Below are 20,069 nucleotides of genomic sequence, written 5' to 3' on the forward strand. Positions count from 1 at the left end.
GGGAGTTGGAGCATATTCATGTGAGTAGCCTTGGCCTTTTTCTTTCTAGCCTGGTTAAAACCAAACTTTAGAGAGGTAGGTGGGCACGGGCAGCGTAATTTCTTTTTGCTGACATGTAGACCAATTTCAAAAACTTGGGAGGGAAAGGAGGGAATATCAACAGTTAAGGCAGCCTGGCTAGGACGGCAGAATAACGTAGCCTATCGCCAGACAGCTGTGATCGGTTGAGTAACTTATGGTGGTGACTGTAGCTAATGGTCGTTTGCAGACATATCTGATTGAATGCATCATATTGCACTTCATCTTACTTGTTAACTGACCTGGCTTCTAGACCGATACGTTTTTCCAACTGCAATGTTGACAAATATATTTGTGGTTCAGCTGCTGAGCATCCATTTAGCAGAGATTTTCATCTCTTGTTGTGCTGTGTTGTTGTAGGGCTAGATGTCTTTCATTATCTCGATCATGCACAAAGCATCATGACCACATACCTTTGCCACATAAAATAGATCGCTATAGTAGGCTATTTTCTTAATGCACATTTACAATGTTAGTAATCAGACTTGCTTTAGGCTTACTGGCTATGTTAGTTTTCGCGAGTTGTAGCCTATGTTGTGATCTACAGCGGCATCGTGTGTGTCAGGCTGCGGTTCAAACACATTAGTTCATTTGAACTGATGAAATTGTATTTGCCGCTTTGCTAATGGACAAATTAATAATTTATCAAAATTAATTTGTTATTATCCGTCCGTAAGTTAGATGCCACAAACGGACGCTTTAATAAACCTTTGGTGGATGTAATCCTCCCTTGAACTAATTATAGCTTTTATGCAAAATGACATCAACTAATTATAGCCTGCATGCAAAATGACATCAACTAGTTTCTTTAAATGTGTTGTTTAACGGTCTTCTAATAGCCCAAGTCGTGGAAAATATAGTAGGCCTAATAGACTACTGACCAGTGATCATATCTGAGCATGTTAATATGACTTGTTGATAAATCATTTCAATTTGAAATGTTTGAACAGATTTATTAAGTGTGCTTGCAAAGCAGCACACTTATAGTTCTTCTTAAGTTTTATTTTTCCCGTCTCCCTAATTTTTTGTCAGCTCTAGCGCCTAGGCCCTTTGAGACAGAGACACCGTTCCAACTTTAAAACGTCCGGTGAGTACCGGTGTAAGTTGCTCGCGAAGATTATGTCAGGTGGGCGTGTCGTTCGTCCGCCATATTGGATTGAACAGAAAGTGAAACTAAATTTTCACAGGTCACATATTTGGTCCGAACGCCACGAAACATGACGTACATCATCCTTGGACCAAGCCTCACAAAAGTTACCAGAAGGATTTTTGATTTTCGAAAGCGGTTGCCCGTCACAGCCAAACGAAATTGGCGGCGAAGCTCCGAAACAGGAAGTCGTCCATATCTCAGGAACACGGTCACATATCGATACCAAATTTTGTATTTGAACTCGGGACTCCAATGTGAGGGTGCATAAGCTAAAAAAAAGAAAACATTCCAAAAGTTTCCATCATTTGGCAAACCACCCATCCATATTTGGTAACTATTACCTTTCACACTTGCAGTTGTACTGCTATCACAATGCCTTCCAAGTATGCACAATGTCTCTGGGCAGCCTTGCCCAATCATGAAATCCTTGCTCTGCCATGGGATAGTATGGACTTACGAACTGAAATAGCAAGGAGAACAGTAGCTATATATAGCTTACATAATAGAGTTGTTTTCACATTGACGGTATTCAAATTAAATTTTTAATTATTGTTAAATATCATGATGGGAGAGTATTATTAAAAATGTTACAAGTATGCAAATGCATATGTTTACGGGCATTTAGGTTTTACTGTGTTGTTTTGTTATAAAGACATGCAAGGCATTCTGGGCCGTAATGAACAGTGGTCGGCAGCACTCCATAGGCTACGTATTAATATGAATAGGTGTTTCTGTAAACCTAGGGACAATAAACAGCCATCTCTGTTACAAAAACTAGCTGGTAATCGCTCATTGAAGAGGGAACTATGATAAAAAGATTGTTTTCCTAAAAGCATGGAGTTGACGAAAGAATAAGCAAGCAATGTCACGTTAATGTTAAATAGCCTACATCTGAACGCTAGGTGGCAACGTTGTATTACATTTCACTAGTGTACTTGAAATATGGTGTCTTCACATGAGCTTCACAAGTAAGGAAGGTGCAAATATTATGTAATTTATCATGGGAAATTATTGGAAATGTTATTTCTTGTTTATTCTAATTGCAAACCACACACATCCATTCATAATCACACGTACACTTTTAATACCTTGAAAAGACTCTCATTTTGTTTATTTGATGTTGCCTAGCAACTGGAACAGACTTCAGGGCAAAGATTCTAGAACAGAGCTTTAGAGACACGTTTTGAGTTTGTGGCCAAGTACCTAAAATATCGGTTTCCATGTGTATGTGCTGGATGGTGTGCTTCCTTTATGAAAGTAAGTGTTTTAGAGTTACAGACATAATGAGTCATGTTGTAGTGGTCCACATAAATGTGCCTCTTCTGTTATTAGAATGCTAAGCGGAGATTTAACATCATTCATTTCTTGTATGGCTAGAAGCTAGCTAGCTAGGTCATAGGGAGGAGATGTTGCTGTAACGTTATGGGATTTATGTTGCTTAGCGTAATGCCATGGTCATTTGATACGAGATACTTGTACTCGTAACTTTTTTTTTTTACTAAGAGTAATTCAGGAAGCATTTTAGCCCTAAAAGTAGCGCCTGAGTCTGTGACAGCTTAAGCTAGGACTCCTAATAAGACCGATTCACAAACAATGTTTTGTGGTGGCATTTCACGTTGCAATGTTTTGAAATGCGTCTAACAATCACGAGGGAACAATTTTGCATTTTAGGCATAACTAAGGGATGCAGTAACACCACCAAAAACAACCAAAACTAGCCTACTCATTGTTTACATGTACATTAAATGTAACGTTTCATTGTGAATCAAATTAAAAGATTCTCCTCTTTGCAAACGTTGGCATAGGCATATGGTGACAGATTAATTTAATAATGTTGCTGCGTGAATCACGGTAAGCGTGAATGAAGTGGCCACTTCTTAATGGGACTCACTGTATGGAAGTAGGCTAAGTAAAATAGAGAATAAGATAAAGTTAGGATATGCCCGCTTGACAACGGCAGAGATAACTGGCCTTTAGCCATAGCAACCATCCATTTAGAACGACTGGCCTTCATAGCAACCAAGGATTTTAGCTGTGATTCATGTAGCTACAGTATGCATGCAATGTGATGCAAAGTATAGAAAGGTGATGAAATATACAGAGACAGGTCAAGAAATATAGTGCAATGTAGACAGTAGTATACAGTTGATTTAAAGAAGGTAATTTAGAGTAATATGAATTAAATATAAATATGTGCAGTGTATTAGCAGTTCTCATACAATAAGAATATTACAATATATACAATAAGAGAAGTAGAATAATGTATGTAGATGTAGCAGTAACACTATAATAGTAGAAATAATAATATAGATATATGCAGTGTATTAACAGAATATAATAAAACCGAATAAATCTGGATATTCAATATGACAAATATATAACAGATATGTACATAACATACAGCTATGTGCAGTGTGGAAACGGTAGACGTCTGAAGAAGGGTGATTACCCGAAACGTCACAGAAAAATAAAAACAAGTGGGAGCAGAAAACCCTGGTTGAAGTGGACTTTTTCTCTTTTTTGTCCAGTGTGGAAACAGTGTCATTGTAGTTCAGAAACAACATTATAAGAGTAGTAAGAATAAGTCTATGTGCAGGATGAATAGTATAAAGATCAGTAGAATAACTATATATAAATGTAATTACAGTAGGCCTATGGACATTTGTAAATAAATAGAAAACTATGGGTGAGCGGGATAAATTCATTTTATTTAATCGTAAAAGTAAATTGCATTCAAATAAATTGCAATTAAAAATCTTTCCAGTAGGCTTTAATGTCACACAAAAAGTACAACCAAAGCTGAACTTGATCAACTAGAACGCCTAAAGAACCAGAACTTGAGTGTAGTTTTTTGCTGGGTCCCAGTCCATGTTGGTCTGAGGGGAAATGAGAAAGCGGACAGTGCTGCTAAGCAAGCCCTCAATGAAGAAGTCACAGAATGTCAAATCCCTGCCCCAGACCTTAAACCTATACTGAACTCTTACATCTCAGATAAGTGGCAATCTGAATGGGATTAAAATGTACCAACAAGCAAGCAAGGACTGTGAATTTTTTTTTTTAAGCACGTTTTCATGATCCACTGGGTTGTTATGGGCCACACAAAATACGGTGTTGCTAAAATTACTCCTATTGTGGCTATTAGACACATGCGTTCATGAGTATCCAGCTACATTCAATGAGTTAAGTAAAATACATTCACACACACACACAAAAAACATCACTAATGTTGTGGACATTCCTTTATTCTGAGATACATCAATAGGCTCTCAAAACAATCCCAAACAGACATAAGGTCTTCAAATCCATATAGATTATTTGTCAAATAAACCAGTAAAACAGAATTAGGGGATGGAATATATAAAATTCACACTCATAGCTCATATTTTTTTAAATAAATCAGTGAAAAATGATCTTGACAAACAAGCAGCTTTTTAATGCCTTGGTCATATTTCATAATTTAAATTCCTCTGTAGGTTACCTGATAGCCCAGTTTGAGAGGCGCAAGACGCGTGACATTATTTATTTTTGCAGCCAATTACTGCTGTCATTTTATTTTATTGATTTGATCTTAGTCATAGAAGCTAAATTCGAAGGCAGGCCAAAGGTAAAATCCAACGAACCGCATTCAACCCGCAAGCCAATAGTTGAATAGCCCTCTCCTACAGCTTTTGAGATATTGCCACTGCTCCAACACTAAAAGGCACTGTTACAATGCCTGGATCAAGCCAGGTTCAGCATAGCGTATGCCACTGTCTGCTCACGTTGGTGACCGGACCAGGGCAAGCACACTTTTGCAGTTCCCGCCGGAAATGCAGTCTAGTTTAGAAAGTGGTTCTAAATTTAGGTTTGATACGGAAATCGGCTACATAGCTTAACCATAGTTCACATTGAAACCCGATCATTTAATTTAAATGTTATTAAACCGTTTATTAAACGTTTACATGTGTAGGCTCTGCCGACTGTCTCGCCATGTCTTGAATGAAACGTCATAAACGTATCGAATCTTGGGGGACCAGGTAGGCCGCGAAGCATACACCCGATGCGCACTCCGTTTCGGGGAAAAGAAGGGTGGATTTGTCGGCCAAATTCGAAGGAGCCCACGAAATGGGACAGCACTAGTCGCGCTACTATGACGCAACCGGTCTACAAATCTGGCCTTAGAACCATGTAGCCCCTGAAATGAGACACGCTCTATATATTGTTTTTTCAGCAGAGTCTAGGCTATCCAGATCTGCCATCATTTCATGTATTAGTAGTTATTCGTTAACCCTGTTGCAAAATGGATTAAAAGCAAGAAAGAAAAGATTTTTGGAGTGCGACCATTCTGTTATTTTCTGTGAGTTCCCTGGACCACGCACCCACAAGTAAAGAAACAAGAGAACAATCAGGAGAGCGCAGTGTTTGCAAAGAAAATGTATTAGTACTAGCATTAGGTGTAGGGGAGACTGTCCTGAATCTGGAAATATCATTGCCATGTTGGAGGGATACTCTGTGGCTGAGCAATTTACAGAAATATGTGGTGTATGATTTACGGAAATAAATGCCATTTTTTATTTAGTGATGAAAAATGACCTTTCTGCACTCCATATCTGTGACACGAAGTGATCGGACCTAACCAGAGTTTGCGTGTTAGCCTGTGTGTGCCTATGGTGGATGCACTCAATGATTCTCAACTTTTTACTGCATTGCCATGAACAAAGTAAAGGCAAAAAAGGTGTTTGTTGAACAAATTGGGACGCAATTTGAGCCTTGAATTGGATGCCATGCAGGAATTTGGATCTCAAAACCGGATTATGAACATGCTTTGCCATAGAGAAACACATGATAGCGTTGGATTATAAACATGCTTTGCCACAAAAACAGACAAAAACATGGGGTAAGTCCAGCTATATGAAGTTATTATTTTGCAGTCACTTAGTCTGTTTTTTCAAATGATAGCTCTGTGTCTCCTCTTTCATCCGACACAGAAGAAAGGGTGTGTTTTTTTGACGCACTTTGCGTCAATCGGGTTCTAAGGGTTAACCGGCACCTCCGCATCCACCTACTCGGAGGTTGGGGAACACTCAGTGCTTTGGCTGAGGGGTACAGACTCACTGCCATTTTGGCTAACGGTTGTTCATAATTGATCTCAACAGCCTATCACAATTACACCCCTTCTCTGTTCTCTGTGCTGACCGGCTGGCTCGGACCTGGCTATTTTGTTTCTGGACAGGATGGAGACTGTACGATTGTCATGGGGTTTTTGTGAGCACACAGCCAGAACCGGCAGCTAGAAGAGGATGAGGAGCCATTCACTGTATTGAATTTGAATCACAAATACACACAGAGTGAAGAAAATGAAAAATAAACACAGAATCACTTCCTGGATAATACTAGGGAGAGTCCGACCCCAAACACTGTTCCTCAGAGAGAAGACTACAACCACCCCCAAGTACCGGTCAGAGCCCATGAAGACATTGCTAATGACGTGCAAAATCATGATGCGGGAACAGCCATCTCTGTCTGCTGACAAGAATCTTAATGCAAACCTGGAGAGTACATTGAACGGCTATCTATCTACAAGCAGCCAGACTGCTGCTTGTAGAAAATGCTAAAATGATACAGAAAACGAAAAAGAAAACCAGACCGTCGGTATCGAAACTTGCATTCAGAGCAAACACTATTTTTTCCTTCACCTATATAGGAGGTACAGTGCACAAAAAGAGCAGGAAAAAAAAAAAACACATTTACATACATCCTACATTTGTTCCCCACATATAGTGACTCTTTCGAAATAAACAAGGGAGAGGGTTTCTGTGCGTAGGGAAGAATCAGTTACATACAGTATAGTGCAGAGAAGAGGGCAGACGCAAGCAAGGCACAGAGAGAGCAAGAGAGCAAAAACTAGAGAGAGAGCAAGAGAGAGAGAATATGTACTAGGTGGGCGTCTGCTGCATTATGCTTATATGCTGGAGAAACTACTGGCTCACAAGATAAAGCAGGCCTAAAATAAATCATAAAGAAGGAGTGAGGAGAGATATTGCCATACTGTGCAAGACAGCCCTCAGTAATGAAGAGTAAATGACTGTGTGTGTGTGTGTGTGTGTGTGTGTGTGTGAGAGCAGAGCAGATGCAAAAAGTGGTGGGCAAGACATTGTAAGAGGGGTAAAAAGTAATCTCAAGAGATTAAGAGCAAGATTTTCACCGCATAATCTTGTCAACTGGCACCCTTTTCAAATTAACCTGCACTCATTTAAGGGAAAAGAGGGGAAAAAAAGCTTCATGCGCTGCATAATTACTTTTACTACAGAAGTACACAGATGCAGAGAGGTGTTGGTTACAGGCATGTAACCATATTCACTAAAACCTGGTAAATATAATGTCCCGCAACCCCATGCATGACCCGTCTACAACTTGTCAAATAAGACCATTTTCATATTGTGTCCTCACATTAAGCTCACCGTTCATGCCCCTCACATTAGATGGGCCTTTTAAAATGGAGTAACCGCACCATCTGTTTAAAAAAAAAAAAAAATCTCCCTACATGATCCGAAGCCTTTTGAAACTCGCTGAGGGCTTCAACCCACTTTGAATGACGAAGCAGAAAGCCGTCATTGGAGGGATGGGGGGGTGAGGCTGGGGTGTGAGGGGGATGGCAACAAAAAGCGGTCATTTTAAAAGGCCATCTGCCTTCAAACTGTGACTCAACCATCAGTGGGGTTAAGAAGGATTAATATTTCTATTTTCTCCTGCTTTACACCACATACTCCCCTCCCTCTCTTGTGCACACACACACACACACACACTCTGCAGGAAACTTTCTCTGGTATAACCACCAAATGCTTTTCAAAACTATGTTAAAAGGATCTTACCCCCAAACCCAACACACACACACACTTCACTCTCATCTTAAAGCGTCTGGTCTGCATCTCCGGCATGGTGAATTAGTCATGGAAACAGACACTGCCACCTCGCCAGTGCATTCCCCCTCATCACCTGACACAAACTTTGTGTCAGGAGGAAACCCCCACCGCTTTGATCACAGCCACCCACGCATGCACGCAGGCAAGCGCGTGCACACACCCCAAGCTTTTTGTCCTTAGTTTGTGATCATCAATGACAGTGGCACGCCCAACCCAGTAATGCAATAATAAGACTCTACTGTAGGTGGATATGATGCAGTCATGTCTTGGGGCCAAGTGTTACTCTGCCATTTTGTCATGGAAGTGCAACATCTGGAAACATGAAATAGCTGGTCAAAATGTGTACACCGAATTGCGACAGCGATTGTAATAAAAGCTTGTTCGGCTTCACAAAAGCACCCCTCACTACGTGCTTTTCATTTGAATCGGAGAATCCGCTGCTCGATCTTCACTCATTGGATTAATTTGGAATGTTTAAAAACCTACTCAGCATTCAAATACATGTATAGTGCCAACTCTCTCACAACGATCTGCGAAGGTATCCCAGAACATGTGTCGAAGCTCAAAAGACACTTGTCACATCGCGACAGCCGTCAGGGCTTAGCGAAGCTGTCGCAGTCAGAGCCGCCGCAGCACAGTCAATCAATAACACCAAGAGGAACACAAAGGGAACGCCGTGCATCTCAGAATTAATGGGGCACATCCTTCAGAGGAACTGTGGTGACTGACTATGCGTAAAGCTATCCATTACACTCAAAAAAGATGGCCGAGGAAGAAGTGTATCGATGCACTAGAGGCAGGCTAAATCTACTGGACATGTCCGATAATAACCAGGAAGCAGTCAGCAGAAAACACTTTGGTAAGGGCAGCCTTCATCATCCATTGGTGCAATGAGGAAGGGCTACAGTACTGGACTGCACAGTTTGGCATTAAACTGGCTCGAATTGCAGTCATCAACATGCTCTCCATGGAGAAATAGTGGTGGTTTCCCCAAACACACCGTTTACTGCACAAGGGTTATTTTTGTCCAATAGAGTACCAAAGTCTGACGTAGCGTTTCCATGACGGCAGAATCACTGGATCTAAACAAACTTTCGAAGTGGCATAAATAGCATTGAATGTAGACATGTGGCATCATTTCTAGCTAATAAATTGTTTTAAATGTAGGCTATAGCCATTTAAACGTGCTTTACCTGCTGGGCAGTAGCTTACCCACATAACACGGATTCCCTGGCAGGTGTAATATAAAGAAACAACATTTCAGTGGATATTTCACGTCTTCTCAAAGACTGGCGGCTGTTAAGAGTGAGGTTTTTTGCTTAAAAAATAAAGCCAAAATACGTCCGTGTATTTAAGGATTTTAACTGCATGCTGTGAAGTTACATGCAGATCTCTTTTACGGAGGAAACCCATGCTAAAATAAAACTCTGTAGTCACGAATTTGATCGTGTTGGTATGAATATATGTTGTAGTATGTGATTCCTACAGTGTAAAAAAATATACTAACATCTTAGAAACGTTGAAATCCAGTGAAATTGCTGCCTTGGCAACACTACGTCATGGCTTCGGTACTCTATTGGCCTGGACTGAGATTCTCCTTCTGAATATTTAGAAAACAACTATGTTATGTGAACTGGAGCCTTGTAGGACATCTGGAGCAGTTCTACAACAGATTCTGGATCTGCATCTACAATATTTGATTGTAGTAGTTTGACTGTAAGACTACCAGCAATAGGCTACCTGTTTCTCTACATGTCTAGTCTGATGAGTGAATTATTTTATTGGTTCCTTCTAGAATTCTACACGAACGATCTACAGTTTCAGTGTTCTTTATACAATCTATGGGGAAAATCTCTGAGGGCAATTGTTGCATCATAGTGCGGAACTCTCGGTTCATGAACATTCTAATAATATATTTGTGACCGTACTCCTCAACATGTCTAGAAAGAGATAGAGCCCACTCTCTCCTCTCTCTATTAATCGATCCGCTCATCTGTGCATCCCTCCATCCCCACCCCTCCCCTTACCAGGCTCAGTGCAGTTCTTCTCCTCCGTCTCATTGCCGTCAGGAAAAGAGGCCATGAGTCTCCTTCCCCAGTAGTTGTCGTGGTGATGCACCTCATGTCCGCCATCCACCAGCATCCCATGACCTGCGACAGACAGAGGAACAGGAAAGTTCACTTCAGCAAACGCAAATATAAAAAAAAAAAAACAGAAGTCTTATGATCAACAAGGAAAAGGACCAAGACATGAGATCTTAAAAACAGCTTCCTTAGTCATTAACCCATGATGTCAACAGGAACAAACTGGTGCCCGTTTCAGTCATTAAACCATGATGTTGGTTGATGACAGTCCTTTGACCTGTGACAATGAGGATTAGCCCATGAACACAGTCTACACAGATGAGAACCTCCACAAAATGGAGGTTTCACGTGGCAAGCGGTCTTAGCACTAATACCATTCTATTAGTCTGATCGTACTGAAAATCGGGGATTCATGGGTTAAGTGTAAGACACAATTCCTCCAAAGAAAGAAAAGAAAAGAAGAAAAAAAAACAGGGTTTTCCCCCAGGCTCTACCAGGGAGCTGAACTTGCAGTTCACCTCCAACCCAAAGGATCCCAACAGCAGCAAACTATGCCCCCAAAAAAAGGGGAAGAAGCATTACTCATAGAGCCATCTAATGACCTTTGACACAATTGCCTTTAGCATTTGCAAATGTCCAACTTGGTTAGAACATTCTTAATTGATGATCTACAACCATAATCTGCAGTAAAATATATCTGGACTAAATGTTTGTGTGATTTTCTGGTATGCAGCCAGTTACTGCAGTTCTGAAGTAAATAATAAATCAGTGTTAAGTGTGATTAGATATAGTTTCTCATTTAGACTAGTATAGAATTCTGTGAGTAAACAACAAGAGTGTGACTGACATTCAACACGGACACTACCCGTGCTTCATAAACTCATCATCCCCTAGTTCTATGGGATTAGTCATTTGGGGCTTTTCAACGATTGTAACCTCATTCACTGCCAACTCACTCCAAACCCTTGGACCCTCTGTGGGGTAGGGAGCGGGTGCCCATTGCCACGACTTAGGCACCACCACCAAAAAACAAAAAACGTCCAGGTTCAATCTCATCTGTTCAGTTGGGGTCACGGGTGGGAAAAAAACCCTCTCCAGACTCCCCCCCCCACCCCCCCTTTCTTGCTAATTTGTTCCTGCTAATTTGTTCCTGCTTTTTGTTAAAGCAAAACGGCAATTTTAGTGCCGTCCAAAATAGCAGCTTTTTAATGAGTGTAGAAACTCTGCTGCTGGTACGGCCACGGGCCTGTCTGCTGACCGCTCCGATTTGAGACTTGTTCTGTTTGTTTGTTTATTTATTTATTTATTTATTTATTTATTTATTTATTTATTTATAACTGGACGAGGATAGAAGATTAAACGGTCACTGTGTGCCGAGTTTAATGGAGGCCTTGGGGCCCATGCCTCTCTGAGAATGTCACTGGCAACAGAGGAGAATGGCGTCGTGCTGGTAATGGTGTGATAAATTAAGCATGCACAAGAAGCGGCTGTAGTAAAGGCTAATATCGGGGAAAAGCTGTGTCTTCACATCAAGACGTGGATGTGTGTGTGTGTGTGGGGGTTAGGGATGCAATCAGGATAGGGGGCAAATGAAAAATCCATTTAAATGAGCATTTAATTTCAATGGTCCATGAGTTGAAATGGGGAAACTGGGGTCCCCACCCACGCGCACATGCACACACACACACAGTCCTGACAAACCAATGTAAGATACAGGCTAATGACAGCCTGTGCTGTGGTTGTAAAACTACGACCACCACTACAATCATGAGTGTATTATCAGCAACATCTCTCTGGTTAAGCAATTTGCCAAACAAGACATCGCCCTGTCAGCGGGAGGAGCTATTTATGCCAATCTCATCACAAACCGGACAAGGAATTATGGACGCCCTATCCAACCCCATCAAATCTAGCAGAAACCCAGGTTCATCATACCACTGTCTGTGGATAACACTTTCTGTAAAGAAAGACCTGAGCAGACAACATTTGGAATCACTTACAGAAATAAAAACGGACGACTCACCTCCTTGAACATTCTTTTTGGTAAATACTGTAAATCTGCGACAAAAGAATATTTTTATGAAAATCACCTAAAAACCCATCTAGAATGGCCGTAAAATAACAATCATCAATATCAACATCTGAATGAAAGTGGACTAATAACGTTTACAGTTGTCTTGACTTGTTAAATTAATCTGATGTACATTAATCTATCATAGAATACAACACAAATTCCATTTCATCTCTCACCTAACTCCCAAATTCCCCTATCCACACGCACGCACGCACACACACACACACACACACACGAGAGAACAGGTGTCGGGTTCACGGCCCCTTGATCCAGCATCATAGGGCCAGAAATACACGGTCCTCTTGTCCACTGCTGTAGACTGCCAGGCCCCTACCTCGACAGGTCAACATGACAGTCAAACAACAGGGGTGCCAACACCTGCTCCTGAAGACACACACACACACAAATTCCCACCCTCCTGCAGAGTGTGTCTACAGGCATCTAATGGTGCTCACGGTCTGGGTCAGGATGTGCCCAGGTGGCCTCCATCCATCAGGGGCTGTATATGGAGCCTGTGATCGGTCAGACCTCCAGGAGCCAGGCTTTGACAGACCCATGTTTGAAAACTCAATTGCCCTCTCAAGGGGTGGCAGACAGCAGGGATGGAGAGAGGTACTAGTCTGGTGATGATCATGGCTTGAGTTTCAAGCAATAACACTCCACAAGAGTGTCAGGCAAGGCGTGCTGAAAGTGTAGCGCTGAGTTGCACTCACTGAAAAGCCAGGCTGCCATTTGCCAAGGGCATGTAAATAAACATGCCACGAGTGCCCTAGTCCACAACATAGTTGCCCTCTACTCCCCAACAGCCACCTGTATGGTGCGTTGTACATGGAGGTAAGTAGAAGCATAATCTAGCACACACACAGATGGACTATATTTATCGAGGCAGAGGAGCGAAGCTGTTCTAGAGTCGACCGTTACCTGGGTGACCACAGATGGCAGAGGATTTCCAACTGGGTAAAGTGCACCTGAATGAGACCGCCAGCCTCGGATGAAATTACAGGGTGCAAACACTGCAGCCAGCTGTTGCAAGCTAGCCACAATCAGCCACAGCCATTATTGACCCACCCTGTCCGGTAGTCCGCTCTGGCCTCTGTGTTTGGCTAACATGGCCTTAGATGCCCCACGCCAATCCAAATGCAGTTCTAGGCTCACAATCCAAATAATTCAACTGAAGCATATGCTTTGTTCTGCTCCACCTGTTCTCGACACCCCCCACGCCCACCCCTCTCACACACACACACACACACACACACAGTGGAGGACCGAGAGACAGGACTGAAGGCAGCAAATGAGATTCCTTCTGCGCACCTACTCTCCTTGCTAATAAGACAACAGGGATGGATGGGGAGGGTGACTGATAATGACACTGTGTGTGTGTGTGTGTGTGTGTGTGTGTGTGTGTGTGTGTGTGTGTGTGTGTGTGTGTGTGTGTGTGTGTGTGCATGTGCATGTGGGTGGGCGGAGGAGGAGTGGATTGGGGAGGAGGGGAAGGCGGTGCATGTGTGCGTACGTGTACGTGTGTGTGTGTGTGTGTGCATGTGTGTGTGTGTGTGCATGTGTGTGTGTGTGTGTGCATGTGTGTGTGTGTGTGTGCATGTGTGGGTGCGTGCGTGCGTATGGGGAGGATGCATTGTGTCTTTGCCTTTGACCAGATGCTCATCAATACTTTCTGCACCACCAAGACCCCCACACCCCCCCCCCCCTGCCCCAAACCCACATCAGAACCATCAGTTCTGAATTCCTCTTCAGTCTTGACACTCAGACACACTTGTTGGGCAAGTAACTGGACCCCTTAAACTCCACACACACTTCACCAAATCACAGAGCAGGATGCACAAGCTTGATTGCATAAAAGATGGGCCATTACAAACAACAAAAGCTCAAAGCTCTCTTTTTCACTGACACTCTCATTCTCTCTCACACACACCTTCTCTTCCCCGAAGTTGCTCTTTGTAGATAAGAGATTTACAACTCTCTCCCAACGATATCATTCCCGAATAATCTTTTAAGCCTCTGGATGGTTCTTAATGTAATTAAAAGATCACAGATGCAGCCGTCTGCATTGTCTTTCCATATGTGCTGAGGGAATGTTATACAGCTGGGTGGGATGGGGAGGGTTGATTGAGAGCACGGAGTCAGAGTATGTGTTAGAATATGTTTGTGTACTGTAAACAGTGTGACAAATCACATAATGTGTGAGTGCATGGGCTTCTAAGAGCGATTGTATGAAAAAATGGCTGTGTCTGTGTTTATGCATGCATTAATGTGTGCACATGTGTCTCTGAACATGTGTGAGAGACAGTTGGGGGGCATGGGGGGCATGGGTGTGGGTGTGTGTGTGTGTGTGTGTGTGTGTGTGTCGGGGTGGCGGGGACTTGAGTGTACATCTCTGTAAAGAGCAACTGAACCGTTTGGCCATATATCCCACCGGAGTAGAACCACACAGAAATAGCTCAACGCGCAACATAGTTAAGAACAAGCTGATGCCTTCATTTTTTGGATTAACTGGTGGACTAACAGCTTACTGCTGATCACTATGCCCTCAGTCATCTTAGCAGGTTATAAACCTTGTGTGCAGAATATCAGAACATCCTTATATGTTTTGGACATCACACACCTCTTGCTAAAGAGTAACATTTAGTGAGAGACTGTTCTGGGGAAGAGGGAAAGAGGGAGGGAGGTAGGGAGAGGGAAGGAAAGACGACTGACATTACCTCAACATGCTTAATTCCAATGTCATATCCTCTGGGAAGTTCAATCGGGCCATTTGCTTGTTATTGAGTCATGTCAACACATGCGTGAAGAGCACATTTAAATGTTTACAAACGGTTAGGGGACGCATGTGTTCACGACAGCGGACTTGACTATACTATAAAAGACGCAGTTGACCGTGGTCCATGACAGTAGATGAAACGTCAAATATTTTCTGATTTAATCATGAACAAACTGAATTGCATCATCTTTATGTAGACTGTAACAGTGACAGCGACGTGGGTGAATGCCATCTCCAGGTGCCTGGCACGGGAGGTGATCCCTGCGTGCAGCCCTGGGCGAGACACGTTAATGCCTGGATCGCCGGGTGCTGGTTTAGTGGATCCCTCTTGTTGACCCTGCGCACTATGCATCTCACCCCACTTGTCATGATACGTTACGATGAGCTCGTGACGGATAGCGTGCAATGCGGGAAATAATGACTTAACTTCAAATGTTCCAATCCCAGATCCAGACACGCAGGAAACACAGACCGCGTTTCGGTGAATGGAAAAAAGATTCGGCGTTGTGCAGTCTCGCACACTGCGGCACTCGGACAGACACACATTATGCGCGAGCTACACTGGACGGAAAACGGTTTGCGTTGACCTATATCACGCGAGTCAAGGCCATCTCGTTGGACTCGCATGAGTTTGCCGTGAGCGTAGCGACAACAAACGGCGTCGCATCAGCATATAGTAACGTATAGTAGGCCTAATTTTAAACAAAATCTTAAGTGTATATTATGACATTCTTCACACTGAATGTAGATTGACCAACTAAATATGAAATAATATAAGATCGCGTTAACGTCATTATCGCCATTATGGACTTCAGTTGGCTATATGGGCATTTGGGAGGATACTGTCAAATAAATGATTTAGCAGCAATATTAGACTGGGTAAACGTGAGGTCACATGCCCTTGAAACACCCAGCGTGTGCTAAGAAATTATAGCCTACATATATGACAGCGGGCACCACTACCAGTGCATGAGGTGTTTATCTTCAGACATTGCACTGCAGAATTCTCAGCTGCTCCGCTCCGTGCAGCCCCCCCTCTCCATCCTCACCTCCCCGACACTCACCTGCCTTCGTCAGGAGTGCTGACATGCACCACGCCATGAAGAGGACACTGCAGATAAAACACACTTGTACGAAAAGCATCTCCCGCCGCTTGCGAACTTTGAAAATCTTCGCGATTACGGATTTTTTCGACACCTCCATGGTCTCCTCGTCCTGATCCATGTTTCCAACGGGGCGCCGGCGATGACTTTTCTTGTTGTTAGGCTGCTCGTCCGTCGCTCGCGTTGCGGACGAGGAGAAACGACCGATGGAATTGTCCGTTCTCGCCGCTCCACACCGCTCAGGCTCGGGACTCCGTGATCATCTCGAGTGACCGGGGTGCAGATGCGAGGAAGCAGAGCGGACGGTTGGCATGTGCTGTCCAGACACTGCCGTTCAGCTGCTGTCGTGCAAAAAAAGATAACGTGAGAGAAAAAACAGTGTAGCTCCCTATATAAAAAAGAAATTACAGAAGACGAGTCCGATTCTTTAGTCAGTTCGGCATTTCTGTCGCAAATCCCAAAATTCACCCTCTAATTCCCTCTACTGTATTAAGTTCCCATGGCTTTCTTCGGCAAAACGGCTGCTCACCGATCTGGAACCGAAACGAAGTAAAATCGTCTGTGGGCACTTATTGTCTCCTAATCATTTCATTTAGTCCAAAATCCTCGGAGAGAGCGCGCGCGGCTCTGTACACGTGCCCGGCTGCGATAATTGAAAGTAATCTTATCTCATCAAGGTTAATTGTTAGGATGGGGTAGTGCTCTTCGTCATGACACCAGTCTGCAATGGTTGACTTCCCCGCCCCTCTAAAGAAATAATCAGGCTTGTCTGACGAGGGAATTGTCCACAGCGCATATGTACTGTTAGGGCAAGACAAACCTTCCTCGCTCTCTCTCCTACACCAACTGCAACTTTTTCGTGGGTGCCATGCGCAGACACGTGATATTTTGCAGCAATAACATCAGATAATTTTTGTCCAGTTTTCTTACAATTGAAACGACAGGAGGTCTACCTTGACACGATAGTTAGCATCGATCATGGCGAAAAAAGTTGCGGTGTTCTGGTTTGGTGAACTGAATCACACCAAGTGGCCTGCTCTGAAGAAGGGAGGAAAGTGTGGCGCACTTTTAACATCCCCTCTGCGTCAGTGGTTTTAAGAAACTCTGTCGGGACATATACTCAAAATATGGAAAACTGAAAACAACCTGATGTTGTTTAGACCTGGTTTTCTATAGCGGCGATGTAATCTTCTGATGAGAAAGTAGAAATAGAAAGTTTGTTCAAAGGTGGATTTTCGGGATAACCAGCATGGTTGCTGGATATGTATGATAATCATGCCCATTGCCTAGCTAAAAACAGTGGAAATGTGTTTGAGGAGAACATAGCCATCCACTACATTGCCTCATAATGTCCATCACTCTTCACCCCTGGTTAGGGAAATAACTGAACTAAACCATCCATTATTAGTGAGAGAGCATCAATTGAGAAAGAGCCTGGCTCTTGTCTCAGCCCAAGTCCAATTTAACAACTTAAGATCTATAACTGTCATTTCTGACTGTACTATGGTGCTTGAGACATGTGAGTGTTCAAGAGTGTATTGGCCTGATGTATTTTGAATCTACTCTGGAGGCTTGTGGTTCTATGTTGAAGTGTCGTTGTTCACCACACAAAGGCTGCTTATTTCTAGGCATCATCAGTCACATCTGAGTTTTTGTGATGCAAAGCTTGGTGACAGCTACATTTTGCCAGGTCGGTAATATGTCATACATGCCTCTGGGAGATTAACTGGTCTGTCTGTGTATGTATGAGGGAGCAGGTCACAGGGTGACCAATGTGCTGTGCATGACAGAGCTAATAAGTTCCTCCACCTGCAACCTTGTGACAGCGTCTCTGTCTCTGGATCAGTTTTCACACGTGCAGGTGTAAAGTGCAGACAAGGGCTGGAGAAATATCACCTTGACTTCCGACTGGACCTGAGTGCAGTCATCAGAAGACTGCCCTCTACACACATCACATCACACATGAGGCGCGCGCACACACACACACACACACACCAACACACTTACAGAGCGCCCGCTGGCATCTCCCTGGGGATAATATGTGTGGGTGCCAGGCTGAGAATGAGTGCCATTATGAAGCCATGAAGTGCTTGGCAGCTCTGGCACAAAGTGGCCATGCAGGATTGCACCATAACCAACTGCAATGAAAAAAGAAATGCTCTGAGCCCAGATCGTAGAGAGGGAGTCATCTACACACCTGAGAGAGACATACATCCAACACCCTCAGGCAATACTTTTAACTGTCTGTGTTTATATTCAAGTGATTTAAGAAGTCTACTTTAAACTTCTGATCTGATGTATTTAATGTCAAATATTGAGGCTGTGCACCAAGGGGACTATGCGTCTTTCTACCTTTATTACATCATACAGATTTAAGTTTTCCTGGTGGGTGCGAAGTTTCACAGTGTTCCAGTGAAGAGCAATCCCAAGACCATCCCCACATAAAGAATAAGTAGAGATTCTCTGACAACATTGCTCAGCTTTCCATGAAGAATTTTTCCTCTCGTTAACAAAACACAGTGTGTGACACAGATGGTGCCTGGTGTGCACTTCTGGTACATGAAAGATGTAAAATAATCAAATAGTCAACATCCAAATAAAAATATTTGTTTACCAGCTCTGGTAAGCTGCCTGCATTTTCATATTTTTCCCCTTTTGCCACCACAGCTGCAGAGCCTGAGGACAATTTCTCCAGACTGGTGTTCTCAGCTTTGGAGAGGAGATGCGATAAATGCCAAACACTGGCAGGGCTGCTGGCTGGTGCTGCAGATTTTAACCCCTCGACAGGTGGCCATTATCTATCAACTTTTATGACTTATTACAGTTTGCCACCAATCACGCACACACACGCACAACAGCCCCCACCTTTTCCATTAGGTTTTTGGCCCAGACTGGTTTAAAATGTCACATGCCACGTCATGAGGTCATATTTTTATATTACCTTTCATTAGCAATCACCATTAGAGAGGTCAGTGTCATTTGTTTTGGAACAGGCGTTTGTCCACACTGAGATACCATCTGCGAGACACGCACATAGAGGATGGCTGCCTACAGGGTACATACAGAGATATGGTACAACGAATGCACACTTTCAAGATCACAATAGATCAGTCGAAAAAATGTCATTGATAAAAATGCATTACGCATGGAAAATTTACTTCAAAAGGTACTTCTTCAAACATGGCTGAATTCTTTATCTGTAACAACCAAGCTCAATAGCTCCCTTCACCTTGGGCAAAAGGGTATTCTCCTTTGATATGGAATCTTTGCTGTTGCTTGAGCATGAATTAATTTGCATCAGAATACTTCACATACATCGCCATAATATTTTGTTTAAAGCAGCACTAAACAAGATTTGCTCTTGGGGCTCCCCTACAGTGGAGAAGCGCAATAATAAACTAAATATGCGTCTTTTGCTACCAAATATGAACATACACCAATACAATATATTGGAGGGAATGCACTGACAGCAATCTGTAAAAAGAGATCTCTGAATTCCTGTAGCATAGCAGCTTTTCCATTTTGCTCCTACCCAAACACAGAGGGCCCTCTCATGGTAATCTGAAACATTTGGAGGCGCAAAGTTTAAAGACATTTAAGGTGTGTCTAGTCCACATTCGCTAAATTAATGGCGTGATTTTGTGATCAAACGCTGGGTGCTGGGCGCAAAAGGGTTGTTCTTATGTTTCTTATGTGTGTTTTGGGCATAACATCCTTTAAACCAATAAGAATAGACCTCTAAAGTTCACCTACAAAAAAGCTACCACCTTTGCCCATATAAGGATCTCAAGGTATCTTACGGGAATGCAGATGTTTTGCTCTGCACACTTTTGTACTCAGCCTTTTAGTGAATACTGTGATCTTCGGTATGTTAAGACGCCACACTTTAATTTTTGCTACCC

General features: G+C 42.9%; 1 protein-coding gene across 2 annotated transcripts in view; it reads right to left on the reverse strand.

Moving 5' to 3' along the window:
* Window positions 1–17,020, reverse strand: part of slc24a4b (solute carrier family 24 member 4b) — a 53,695-nt gene extending 36,675 nt beyond the window's left edge. The window contains exons 1-3 of one of the 2 annotated variants that reach the window (XM_048250645.1): window positions 16,697–17,020; window positions 16,129–16,508; window positions 10,158–10,280 (exon numbers count right to left, since the gene is read on the reverse strand). In XM_048250645.1, coding sequence (XP_048106602.1) covers window positions 10,158–10,280; window positions 16,129–16,288 — 283 coding nt within the window. In that variant the 5' untranslated portion in view covers window positions 16,289–16,508; window positions 16,697–17,020. Of the gene's footprint in view, window positions 1–10,157; window positions 10,281–16,128 lie in introns of both variants that reach the window. The other variant, XM_048250644.1, reaches the window with a different exon arrangement.
* Between the last annotated feature and the right edge of the window lie 3,049 nt (window positions 17,021–20,069).

The sequence above is a fragment of the Alosa alosa genome, chromosome 8 (assembly GCF_017589495.1).
Source record: "Alosa alosa isolate M-15738 ecotype Scorff River chromosome 8, AALO_Geno_1.1, whole genome shotgun sequence".
In the NCBI taxonomy this organism is placed as follows: Eukaryota; Metazoa; Chordata; class Actinopteri; order Clupeiformes; family Clupeidae; genus Alosa; species Alosa alosa.